The sequence below is a fragment of the Wickerhamomyces anomalus genome, assembly GCF_001661255.1.
Source record: "Wickerhamomyces anomalus NRRL Y-366-8 unplaced genomic scaffold WICANscaffold_7, whole genome shotgun sequence".
Classification (NCBI taxonomy): domain Eukaryota; kingdom Fungi; phylum Ascomycota; class Saccharomycetes; order Phaffomycetales; family Wickerhamomycetaceae; genus Hansenula; species Hansenula anomala.
Window position 1 is genome coordinate 319,500 of NW_017567116.1, and position 12,868 is coordinate 332,367.

The 12,868-nt window shown below is 34.5% G+C and overlaps 3 protein-coding genes across 3 annotated transcripts; 2 read left to right on the forward strand and 1 right to left on the reverse strand.

Moving 5' to 3' along the window:
* Positions 1-699: 699 nt before the first annotated feature.
* WICANDRAFT_36077 (60S ribosomal protein eL27) lies at positions 700-1,110 on the forward strand (the record flags this gene model as incomplete). Its single annotated transcript, XM_019182396.1, has 1 exon — positions 700-1,110. The coding sequence occupies one exon, from the start codon at positions 700-702 to the stop codon at positions 1,108-1,110; it is 411 nt and encodes a 136-aa protein (XP_019036293.1).
* A 2,149-nt stretch (positions 1,111-3,259) lies between these two features.
* Positions 3,260-11,804, forward strand: IRA2 (Ras GTPase activating protein IRA2). The gene has a single exon (XM_019184230.1). The coding sequence runs from the start codon at positions 3,595-3,597 to the stop codon at positions 11,710-11,712; it is 8,118 nt and encodes a 2,705-aa protein (XP_019036294.1). The 5' UTR covers positions 3,260-3,594; the 3' UTR covers positions 11,713-11,804.
* Positions 11,805-12,040: 236 nt separating this feature from the next.
* REX4 (putative 3'-5' exonuclease) lies at positions 12,041-12,553 on the reverse strand (the record flags this gene model as incomplete). Its single annotated transcript, XM_019180668.1, has 1 exon — positions 12,041-12,553. A coding segment is annotated over one exon (513 nt), but the record flags the coding sequence as incomplete, so codon positions are not given.
* Between the last annotated feature and the right edge of the window lie 315 nt (positions 12,554-12,868).

Genomic DNA, 12,868 nt, shown 5'->3' on the forward strand with positions numbered 1-12,868 from the left:
TCAAGAAAGTCTAGTAATGGTTCTAATTCAAGAAATCCATTAATTGCAGCTGCTGAAGCTGCCATTTCCAAACAGAAGAGCAAAAATAGTGATGATGATTCCAGAAAACAAGGAGGTAGCTCTTCTTCATCATCAAATACAACGTTAAGTCCAACTCAAAGAAGCAACACGGGACTACCACAAAAGTTCCTAGATTAATCACTGGTATGAATTCAAGATTATTAGCCAGAAGTCATGATAGAAGAAAGAAATAAGAAGGATGTTGATAAGATAGAGAGAGGTGAATCAGATTGTATTTTATTACTTTGTTTGTCGTACATGATTTAAATGTTTCATTATTTATCATCAGTTCATTTTTGTATAAGCTACGAGAAAAAAATATTTGTTATTGTGTTTTCTGTATCTTTGGAATGATGTAGCTATCTTATCTTATCTAAAGGGGTTAGGTGAAGTATCACGTGCCATGGATTAGGGCTTTAAACAATGTTCGGATGTATAGCTTAAAAACCAGTTTTCTGCCAAACATTTCCACTCTCAAATTCGTGCCACATAGTTAAGGAATATGGTAAACACCACACTAGGACTCTTCAAACTTTGGGTTTTTTCAAAAACTGAAAACATCAACTAGTTATTATCACAATACATTTTGATTGGAAATCTGTGTTAAATAACCAATACCCATAAGAAATAATATCAAAGATGGCTAAATTCATTAAATCAGGTAAAGTTGCTATTGTTGTCAGAGGTCGTTACGCTGGTAAAAAAGTCGTAATTGTCAAACCACACGATGAAGGTTCAAAAGCTCATCAATTCCCACATGCTATTGTTGCAGGTATTGAAAGATATCCATCAAAAGTTTCTAAAAGAGTAGGTGCTAAGAAATTGGCTAAAAAGACCAAAGTTAAACCATTCATTAAAGTTGTTAACTACAACCATTTATTACCAACTCGTTACACTTTAGATGTTGAAAACTTCAAAAATGAATTAACTAGTGAAACTTTCAGTGAACCATCTCAACGTGAAAATGCTAAAAAAGTTATCAAAAAAGCTTTTGAAGAAAGATACCAAGCTGGTAAAAACAAATGGTTCTTTACCAAATTGAACTTTTAAGGTGTTTGATATACAAGAAAGAATATTTGAATTTTTATTTTGGGAGTAATTTATTGAGAGTAAAAGAGGTGATCAAGAGATGAAGAGAGTCATTTAAGTTTTATTTTAATTGGTGTATGTGCATTAGTAATTTTGAAAGTAAAAAGTTTTATTTTATTATAACGTCTATGGTTTATTATCTGTTTTTTCATTTGGCGGATATTTAACAACAATAACAACAAAATTTGGGATCTTTTTGGTTTTTTAAAAGATAAGAAAAAAAGAATTAAAGATATATATGATCTAATAATTGTATATATTTATGAAAATGAGTTAAAAAGTTATATGAAGTTGTAGTTTTATTGAATCTGTCAGTATTGCACTCTTTGGGCTTTGGACCAGGGCCTGTGTAACCGTTTCCCTGCTAGGTAGCCATTCGCGAAATACCGTTTCGATGCCATATACGGCAGTCTACACCTTGAAACGGTGATCTTGCGAAATAAATTGCAGCAATGTAAAAAAGAGTGCTAAACTTAATTGAAGGGTCTCAAAGTCTATGGATGTCAGATTGTAGTGCTAGATATCGTTGAAGTGCTTTAAAGAAGTGGCAAACGACTAGTTGCATGCTTTCTAAAAGTTCCCAATGTTCCATAGAAACTTTCAAACTTCAACGTCAATAATTCGCAAGTCTGATCATGATGAATCTGGAGACTGATACACGATCTACAGGTTCGTTGAAAGGTGAAAGATGGAAATAAGTGGACAGAAGACAACACAAAAAGAAGGATCTGTTTAAATAGCAAATGCCAAATAGTCTGTCATCTAATACATGCTAGTCTCTCAGATTGGATGAATGACCTTCTGGTTTGGTTGGAATTGAACAGAATTATCGTCGATCTGGCAGCCAGGTCATATCGAAAAGACGTTAATTGGGCTTAAAGACAATCAACTGTAAGTTTTCTCCAGGGGTAATTTATCTCACACATAAACGCTGTAGAATCGTACCAAATGATATTAATCTTTGATTAGATCATATAGACAACCTTTGACAGCATTGTTGAATGATTGAATTCTACAAAAAATATGAGAACCTTGAAAGTAGAGCAGGTTGTGCTGAAATTTGTAGTCGATCTGTAATTTGATCAGCTTTAAAGCTTTCAAATTTCAACGTTTATGGCAGTTCAACGATGATCAAGATCAATCTGTTTCGAGTTAGTTTGGACGTTAATGGGAAGCTTTGCAAATAATCGAAGAAGAAATTCGTTATATTAAAGTCGTTTAAAATAGAGAGTATTTGCAATATTATTACTGTTAGAGCATAGGTTTACTCACGCATCTGAACCCCAATCAGAACAAGCGATTACGCCTGAATACTTCACTGTAACAGCTACAACAACATGCTCAAACTCCAAACTTCAAAGCGAATACTATAGGTGATCAAACAATTCTTTACAAGTATGTAAACCTGGTCCAAGATTCACGGTCATTGAAGCTTGAGCATTACAAGATTGGTACCCTCTTTCGGCTATAAGTAATTTTCACCATCCTTTGTTCATGGTTTAGCTCTAGAAAATGAACTGATGGCAAAGAATCTAATATGCATGGGTGCCAAGTTCCAACAGTGTTTAGCGTGTGGTTACGGTGAAATTGTAGTTAATTTAGCACATGAAGCTGTTTATGAATTCATAGTGCTTTCGGATAGACAGATTTGATGGATTTTAGAACCGTTGAAAGAACTTTGAGACTCAGGCATGAACTTGAGCACCAAGCACCGAATTGGAATCCAGATCTTCATCTCCATTTTGCACAACATAATTTAAATGAAAGCATAGCACAAGCTCTAAGAACAACAGATCTAAAATACTTTATCGACTTTTCCTAGTATTCACACGTACCTCAATTCTCTTGTTCGTCAGTCCATTCCATTTTCATCCAGTCGATGTGTTGCTGATCAAAAAGCCGTTTTCTGTTTCTTTTCTTTTGCCCATGATGCTTCCCCTGGGCTCTGCCGGTGGGCCTCTAGGCTGGGCCTCTAGGCTGGCGTTGGGCTGGCGCTAGACAGAAGAGGGTCTGGACTGTGGACGTTTGAGTTTAGCAGACTGACAATAATAAATTCTTAATCACCAAAATCTACTATTGTACAACAACCCTTCAACAACTTCAACAACAACAACAACAACACGTATACACAACGCTAAGCCTATAAACGCATTAAGGCAAGTGACATATTCAAAACAAGCAACACAAGTGCCGCCCTGTGCTGATTCATTCAATAACACTAGCTCAGCGCTGGATTACATTCACAAAAGAAAAGAAAAAACGGGCCTAACTTAACAACAACAAGAGCACTACAAGTTCAGTTCAAAGTCATTTCAATTCAGCTGTTAACTTCACAGAAGAGTAAAGTATTGGTTATTTGGTTTCGGTCTGTTTTCTTGTCTTGTTTTGAGTGCATTTCCACTTTATCATTATCAATAACAAAGATAGCAAAATTACACCACAAGAATGTCAATACACACAGTATCTTCTGAACAATCAGTGAAAGATACTCCTTTGGTGGCTCATATATTCAACAAGATTTCAGCTTTGTTACCTTCGGAAACTGAAAATACCATTTATGAAGTTGAAACCAATGTTTTTTTCCTAAATTCCAGAAAGGCGTTAATAAATTTATCAGTTACAAATCTTTATCAAGATATACTAAAGTATGGTATAAGCTTACTTGAGGAACAAAATAAAGCAGATAATCATTTGATTCTAAGGCAGAGAGAGTTGACTTCACTATCATCATTGTTGGTTATCCTTAGGTTATTAGCTGATTTATCAAAATTCCACTGGGACACAAAAGAACCAAATGCAAGAAAAAATTCGGTAGATTCTTCTAGTTCTATGAACTCATTGAATTCCGCAAATGGTGTTGGTATTGCAAGTGCAGGTATAGATTATCATACTGTTCAACCAGATGCTATAGATCCAGAAATTGCCAGAAAAGCTATCACTTTGATTTCAAAATTGAAATCCACAAATAACTTGGTCCATGAATTGGCCTTGATCAATGGAAAAGTTGCTGCTCCTACTGAGGAATATAGCTTACGATCTGTGATAGACCAGATTGATGTTAACTGTGAAACTCTATTGAGATTTTTAGCTGCTTCAAACCCTGATCAATTTCTGAATTTTTCAATTGCAAAATTGAATGTGTTGAAACACAACATCAACAATGAAAATGACTTTGCTCCTTATTTGGAATTATTCAGTGCTATTTACTTAAATGAAGTCTATATTTTAGAGTATTTGAAACATTTAAGAAATATTTTGACCACTATTAAGAAAGCTGTTTATCGTCAATTATTGTTAACTTTCTTCATGAAAGCTGTTAAAATATGGATTAACTCAAGACCTCAGGAGTATTTGAATTGTACAAAGGCAGACTCTAATGTATCCATGGAAGCTGATGCTTTATTTGATGAAGTTTATTCATTTTTGGATGGTTCTGTTACAAGATCATTAGGTACTGGCTCAAGTAATAACAAACAATTCAAAAGCTCTTATAGATTTCTGGCATTGTTATTAAGTTTGTACCCAAGGGCTATTGAAACGTATATTCATCACGATTCAAGATCAAAAACTACAGCTTTGAAGAAGTTGACAAACTTCAATTCAAATAAAAAGCAAAAGTTATTGTCCAATGTTACAAAAGTGCTAGAACAAAATAAAGATACAAGCAATGAAAATTCTGCTGTCTTAGAAGGTCTAGATTTTGTTGTTTGTGTGGCAAATATCGCTGCTTCAATCTATCCTTATGATCCTGAAAATGTGCTGGTTCAATATTCATTGTTGCATTATAACTCAGTTACAAGGGCTTTAGTACCAATATCTTCAAATAAGTCTTCACCATTATTACATACTGCAAGTGCATCAGAGTCTCAAATACTTGGTGAACTAAGGTTGGAATATTATTCAAGTTTGTGTGTTTTGAACTCAAGAGATTTCATACCAAGATTATTAGAAATATTGAATGACGAAAATGCTTCGCTAGAGTCACTAAAATTAACCACCTCAATTTTGAAGATGTTTTCATCAACATTACATTCTAGAGAGTCAAGTCAAAATTTGGTTAGACAGATTTTCCCATTATTGAAAAAAGTGATGATAAGAATGGGATCATTGGTGAAGAGCAGTTCATATGTACCATCTTTATATGAGGAGGAAACAGAAACTTCCAGTCTAGGTAAAACCAACTCTGGCAATTCATTAGAATTCTATTCTCAATATAGTTTCAGACCTTCAACATCTGACAATAGAAGTCTGACTGAAACAAGACAAACTTCATCAACTCCCTCATCAAATGCTTCCACTTCTACCCCCAAATCTGAAAAATTCAAAGACACAACGAAGAATTTGTTTAGAACTCATCACTTAAGCACATCACATCAACATGGATCACATGGGTCATCACATGGAAGTTTTACAACCCAAAGCTCACATCAATCTGATGATACTCAAAAATCTTCAGACTTTAGGGATCCTTCAGCTCAATTGGCAACAAGAAATGCATCTTTATCGAGAGAAATTTTGTCGAACTCTTTTGGAATCTTCAAAAAATATCCACATTTATATTTCTTGTCATCACCAGAGTTACCAAATGTTGAGAAGTATAGAGAATTACTTGAGACTTCTGAAGTAAGCTTAGAGCCTTTGGTGATTTCATTAAAAGATACAGATCCAAAGTTAATACAATCATGTACTCAATATTTATTAAGTTTCATTGCTTCAAGCTCAATCCCTGATGATTTTGATCATGTTATGTGTTCTTTTGGTGGATCCATGTACATCTTGAACGCATTGGCCAAAGGCCTAATTGCAAGTTCTGTGTCAGATCCAAAAAGAAGAGAAGTTTTGGAAATATTTGTTAAGTTCTTGGAGTACAGAGTTTCTTTGAACACATTATTGGAACATTATGAATATTTTGAAGCCGTCAAAAATCTTGAAAGTACGCTGTATTCCTACGTTGCAACTGTTGTGGAACAAGCTTTGTTGATTTGCTTATGCACGCCTTCATTTGACACTTATGGCTTGATAAAAAGAGGTTTTAGAGCTGTTGATGCAGAATTAGTCTATAACGGTGTTAAAAATAATGTTCATGAAAGAGATTTCAATAAGGAGTTTTATATTGCTGTTTCTAGTGATACCTCATTGACCACTGGTGTTGTTGCCTTACAGAAGAATATCAGAAAGTTTTTCATGAAAATTAAAACTCCAAGTGCTGCTGTGCTAAATGTCTGGTTGAGAATCTATGAAAGGTGGAATGAACTAGCTAATTCTGATTATAGTGAAATGTCACAAGCTGAATTGGCTGAGTTTAGAAATTTTGCTGGATTTTTAGCTTCAGTTTCTGGTATATTTGTCAATGCTAAAACACATGAAGGTTTCTCTGATGAACTCAAGCATGATGTTAATGAAAAAATTGATGAATTCATCCAAAGAGAGCTTGATCTTCTAGGGGAAGATAATTTAGTTACAAGAGAAAATGCCAAGGAGATATTGGCTTCTGAAGTTCATCCATTAAGTTATGGAAAAGTTGTCAAATTGTTAGTTCCTAAAGTCAAAAGTTTCGAAGCCAACGTTGAAAAATTAACACCTAGAGATTTTATTGTCATTGAACATATTGTTGTTTTGTTGAAGGCAATGCTTAACAATGGTGATAGTTTGACAATTTTTCAAGTGTCAGTTCATATCTTGAACTGTGCAAGCATAATAGCAAGAATTATTGATTCTGTTGCTAATGTTGATGTCACAGTTTTAAAACTCAGAATAAGAGTTTCCAGGTTGTTTTATGAAATTGAAAACCATAATGATGCATTGGTAATTAAAGGTGCTTATAAACTGAGAAACACTTATTTGAGACATGCCTATAATTGGTTTGATAATGCTGTTGCTTATGACTGTAATTGTTCAGACCAATCACATCATCAAGGTCATCAACATTCCCATGGAGGTAGAGATTTGGATTATATTTATATTGATATTGCAATTGAAAGTGTTAAAGCTTTATCCCTTTTACTGGATTCATTATTATTGGAAGCTCCTCAAGTTATCAACGAACGCGAGTTGAAATTCTCCAAGGCAAGTCTTTTCAGCATTTATTTCAATACATTTCTCAAGGCTTTAGAGAGATATTCAGAGTTAGAAAGTTTCCCTATTTCAGTTAGACACAAGGTTTCAACAGTTTCAGAACATATCATTGCTTGCTTGACCAATTTGTTGAAATCAAATGTGGATGTTGGGTTGTCTTATGCATTGCCAATCGGTTACCATTCAAACTTGTCAATTAGAGTTGCTTTCTTGAAAGTTTTCATCAGTATAGTGGAAAGTTATTCTGTATCTAAAAACGTTTGTCAAGAAGAAAGAACCAAGAAGTTGATGAATGACATTTTCAGACTTGTCTTCACCAAGCCAAAAGTTTTAAATTCCATTGCAAGAGCCTGTCCTGCCAATGATGCTTCTGCTTTAGCCTCCTGCTCTTTGTCACTGGCAGATTCCGTTAATCAAAGTGCCAATTTGGTATCGTTTTTGGTTAAAGAGGAAATTTTGATCGGAAATAATTATGCTGACATCTTAAGAAGAAACAGTTTTGCAAGTAAATCATTATCAGCGTTTGGCAGGGCAAAAGGGAATGAATATTTGGTTTCCACATTGAGACCGATTTTGTTGGAAATCAGGGACTCTGAATTAGACCTAGAAGTTGAAAAATTAGATGAAAGTGATGAAACTGCCTTGCAAAATTTGAATAATTTCATGCATTATTTGAAAAAATTGGTGATGGTAATTATCAAATCTATTAATGAATTTCCAATAGAATTCAGAGCTGTTTGCAAAACAATTTCACAATGTGTTCAGGATAAATTTCCAAAGTATAGAATCATCGCAGTTGGTTCATTCATATTTTTAAGGTTCTTCTGCCCAGCTATTGTCAGTCCAGAATCCGAAAGAATTGTTGATATTCCAAATCGCCAAACGCAAAGAAAATTTTTGTTGTTAGCTAAAGTCTTACAGAACATGGCTAATGGATCATTGGGATCACTAAGATGGCCATTATTAAAATCTAAAACTGATGAATTGAATGCTTTGAATGAAAAGGTCTTCAACTTCTTGGACCAATGCACTATCATTGATGATGATGTCACGTTCGATTTTGGAACCATGGAGAATTTGAATGATCAAGATTTTGGATTTTTCCACAGATTTATGTATGATAATTGGCAAATTGTGAGAACTGAAACTTTGAGAGTGACTCATGATCCTAGTGAGATTTTGATTAATTTAAGTTTGTCTAAAGATGTGAGTGAACTTTTATCAATTTTGGGTCAGCCTACAATTACATTTGGTTACGAAATTCCAGCTTCTATCAACCCTGAGACCAATAATGAGTTGTTTGAATTCATGAGCAGATATTCATTGAAAGACTTAGGAAAAATCCAAGACTCGTCATTCATCTACCAGGGTATTAGTTCAGATGGTAGTCCATTGTTGGTTTTTTCATATGTTGATTTTCTAAAGCTCGAGGAGCACAATCAAGAAATTGCTCTTTACAGAATCTTTCAGATTGCTTCTAAAATGTGGGATCAAAAGTTTTCTATCGTGGTTGACTGTACTGGTAATGATGGTACTCAAGTTTTCCCATACCGTTTGTTGGTTTTGTTGGGTAATTTAGCTCCAGAAGAAATGCGTCTCAACTGTCAAGGTGTTTATTACTACAACATTTCATCAGGTCTTTTTCCTAACTTTTTCAAGAATGCTAAAGAAGGAAGTAACTACTTCAATCAAGGTAGATTTGAGTATCATTTCCCATCTGCTAGAAATGATTACAAAACTATAACTAATTTGGGATTGCCTGAGGAGACCGTCAGATCCTATCATGATGTCAGAGCCAAATTTACAGATGCGTCATTATACCAAGTCGAGCAAAATAGGTTTGTTCCAGTTGTGGTTAAAATTGGTAGTGAATATTTGCAAATTTCACAGACTACACCTCAAAGAATAAAAGTGAAAGGTGTCTTGAAGGAAATATATTTGAACGACGTTTTCAAACTACAGCAAATCACTGCCGTTGCTGTTTCAGAGAAAACTGGTGTGCCAAATGAAATCACCATCAATTTTCAAAGTGGAAGAGAAATCATTTTGTCTTCTCCAAAATCGTTAGACATAATGAGATTACTATATTTTACAAAGAACAGAGCTACTGATTCTCCCACTGAAACTTTATTCAAGCAGGATGTTGAAAAATCTTTGGAGGATATGCTTGGTCAAATTTTCAACATTGTATTTTTGGGCTTGACATCGGCTTCTGCAGAAATTAGATCTATTTCATACAATTTGTTGGCTGTTACACAAGAAAAATTTGACTTGAAATTGGGACGCCAATTGGCACCATCACCAGATGTTTATTTCCCAAGAGACAATAACTCATTTGTTGTTTCAATATCTGAGAAGCTTGCTGAGTCCTATCCAAAAGTTACAGCTGATGTTATCGGTGGATTCTTTGAAGTTTATCGGGAGCAAGTTACTCCACGTCAAAGATTTAATGCGATTGTTTATGTGGCTCCATGGATCCCAAACATTTATGATTATGTCTTCAAATTTGATGACGAAAATGGTGCTGATTATGTTTCAGAAATCATTCGAAATTTCTTGTCCGTTTCTGCTATTGATCCAGTGTTTTTAACTGCCTTTAATGCTCAAATATGGTCCAAATTATGTCTTGAGGACAGAATCAGCTCAATTTTGGTGAATGAAATCGTTTTAACTGCAATAGATCGTGAAGCTGAAGGATCTGACTGGAAGAGCATCATTGCTTTATTGACATCAACACCTACAGTTGAGCTATGCGGTCATGTCATCAAAAGATTAAGAGATATTTCGCATATCCCATTCCCTGATGGCGATGGTAATTATTCTGTTACTTCCCATAGTACTTGGATTGAAATCACAGTTTTGGTACAAGTTTGTGTTTCCCTATTCTTTGATTCATTGATGTTTGCTGAAATGTTCTTACCTGAAATTTTCTATGTTGTTACTGTTTTGGTTGATGTCGGTCCATTAGATTTAAGAATTGCAAGTCATCAATTGTTGTTGAATGTTTTACAATCTTTCTTGACAAAGGCTTCTTTATCAGAGAAGTCTAAGAACAAGATCAGAGACTCTATTGAACACTTCACATCTCACAGATCAAGAATTTTGTTCGGTTTGAACAGAGATAGTTCAGATAACTTCCCAACTGAGATTTCAAAATTCTCCACAAGAGTTAGCACAATGGAATCTTTGATTGCATCTTTACTTGAAATTATAGATGTTGCAAGTACTGAAAATAGCAAAGTTTTGTGGATTGCCAGATGGAATAGATATGTTATTGATGCTGTTTGCAGAAAAGACTCAGTTCTACGAGGTAGAGCGTTATTATTATTGGGTGTTTTGTCAAAAGGTGGAGTTAATGACACAATGGTTTTCAAAGTACTTGAGATTGCTACTGAAATAGCCAAAGAAGATATTGCCGATGAAAAATGCCGCTTCATGGCAATTTGCTCCATTTTTTCATTGTCCAGGATCGTTCTTGGATTGTTGCCAAACTCACCTTTGTACACAAAAATATTTTGGTTAGCTATTGTTGTTACATACTCGGATCATATTGCGTTATATCAAGGCGGTCTTCAATTCATCACCATGACATTATTGTCAATGCATATTAAAGATAAGTTTGTGGGTTATGATGTGGTTTCAACAATTTTGAATGAGAAAGCACTGTTTGGTACGTTACTTGAAAGACTTGAAACGTTAAGTGATTTGGTTATCACAGAGGAATCATTTGACCAAGTTTTGCTTCATCTTGCTATCAAAGGTTTGCAATTACCATATTCCAGAGCTTCCTCACTTGAATCATTGAGAACTTTCTTCATTATTAGATACACAAACGAGATTACTCGTACCAGTTCTGATCCAAGCAAACTCTTTGATCGCGGTGCGCTTTCTTATTTGTTGTTTCTTTACATTTTGTTCAAACCTGATGATTTACGGGATGCAATGTGCAGTGCAGATATTAGTGAAATGGGGTTGCGTGAACTTGGCGATCAAGCTTTCGCTCCAAAAATGTTGATTGATTACATATTGTCAGATAGCATAAGCTCAAACCTTTCCCTTTTACAAGCAGCTATCCACTTCAACCAAGGTGATCCAAATGAAAAGTCCAAAATCAGATTCTTGTTATTATTGAAGTATGTTGGTCAAAAGAACCCAAGAGTGTTATCAAAAATTTATTTCAAAATCAGACCAACCTTGAGGCAAATAATAAGTGAAAATTCAAGTTCTGTGGCATTAATCACTGCTGTTTTTGATGTTGCTTCCATTGCAAGTATACAACCTGATTACAACCAAGATACTAAATTCAATGCTTATGCAGATCAATTGTTGATTGAAAATGAGATAACTGGCCTCAATAAATACAGATTCCCAAAATCAGACAACCGTGGCTCGGAAACTACAGATCCAAATGGGCTTAAAAGATCTCGTGGGCATTTCATTCAACCATTTGTTCAAAGAATCTGTGCCACAAGAGTTGAAACCGAATGAATTTTACCACTTTGCTTCTGCTTTTTTCATGAACACTTCCTTTTTTTTCATATTACTTTTTTCTCACAGTCTTTCCTTTCTTCTCGTTTCAACCAACAATGCACAATGTTTCCAAAGTTATGATAGTTACTGTTTTTTATGAGTTATTTTTACATCACTATCGATTTGTTATGACACAGTTCTTCTTTCCATATATGTTTTTAATTATTATTTAGAATAGAAGTCTCCGATTATATTAGATTTTAATATCATAAGATGTAGTCTACGTATTAAAAAATTTCAAAACATTCAATTTCTATTCCTTATGCTTATTATTGAATCTTTGCGTTAGCTTTTCAAATTCTTTTTTATGCAATTTATACAACATCATGGTAGCCCTAGCATCTTCAACCGATGAATGTTCAGCACCTTGAATATCAATTTTCAACAGCTCTTTTGTCAACTTTTTCAACGCTGGTGTTTTTCCTTGAGCAAGCTTTTTGAAAGGTGGATGTCTGGAAGTATCTCTGATCATAGATTTTGGGTGGGATAGCATCAAGGAGTCAAGATCATGTTGAATTGCATGTCCTACTAAAATTTTTCCATCAAACAACTTAGCAACCTCATTCTGTGCAGTTTTGAAATCAATTGCAGTCTTCATATGCTCAGGTTTCACACCACTAACCCAGGTTCTCCAATCAGTAACACGTTCTGTAGGTTTGACAAATTTGTCATAAATGGTATACCCATAAAAATTAACTATGGAAACTCTTGCAAGAACACTTTCTGTACCTTGAGGCCCTACACCAACAAATTCACAATCTATAGCTAAGTATTTTCCTGGTTGTTTTTTTTGTTCTGATAAGTTTGAAGGTGTTAATGAATTCTGTTTGTATTCTGAAGATATGTCATAAACTTTGGAAAGGTCATCTAGTGGAATATCATTATCATCTGCCCACTGTGTAAGTTCTTTGGAATCTTTTGACTTTGAGTCCTTTTTATCCAAATTATTCGTTATTTTGTCAATGATTGATTGTGTTGCATTTTTAGAGCTTTTAGCTTTCTTTACAGCTTTAGATGTGATGGAAGGCTTCTTTGTTTTCTTTTTGAGCGTGAGCCAGTTAGATGATAGCTTGGAGTCTGAGAAAGCCATAGTAAAGTAATAGTCAAGAGAGCG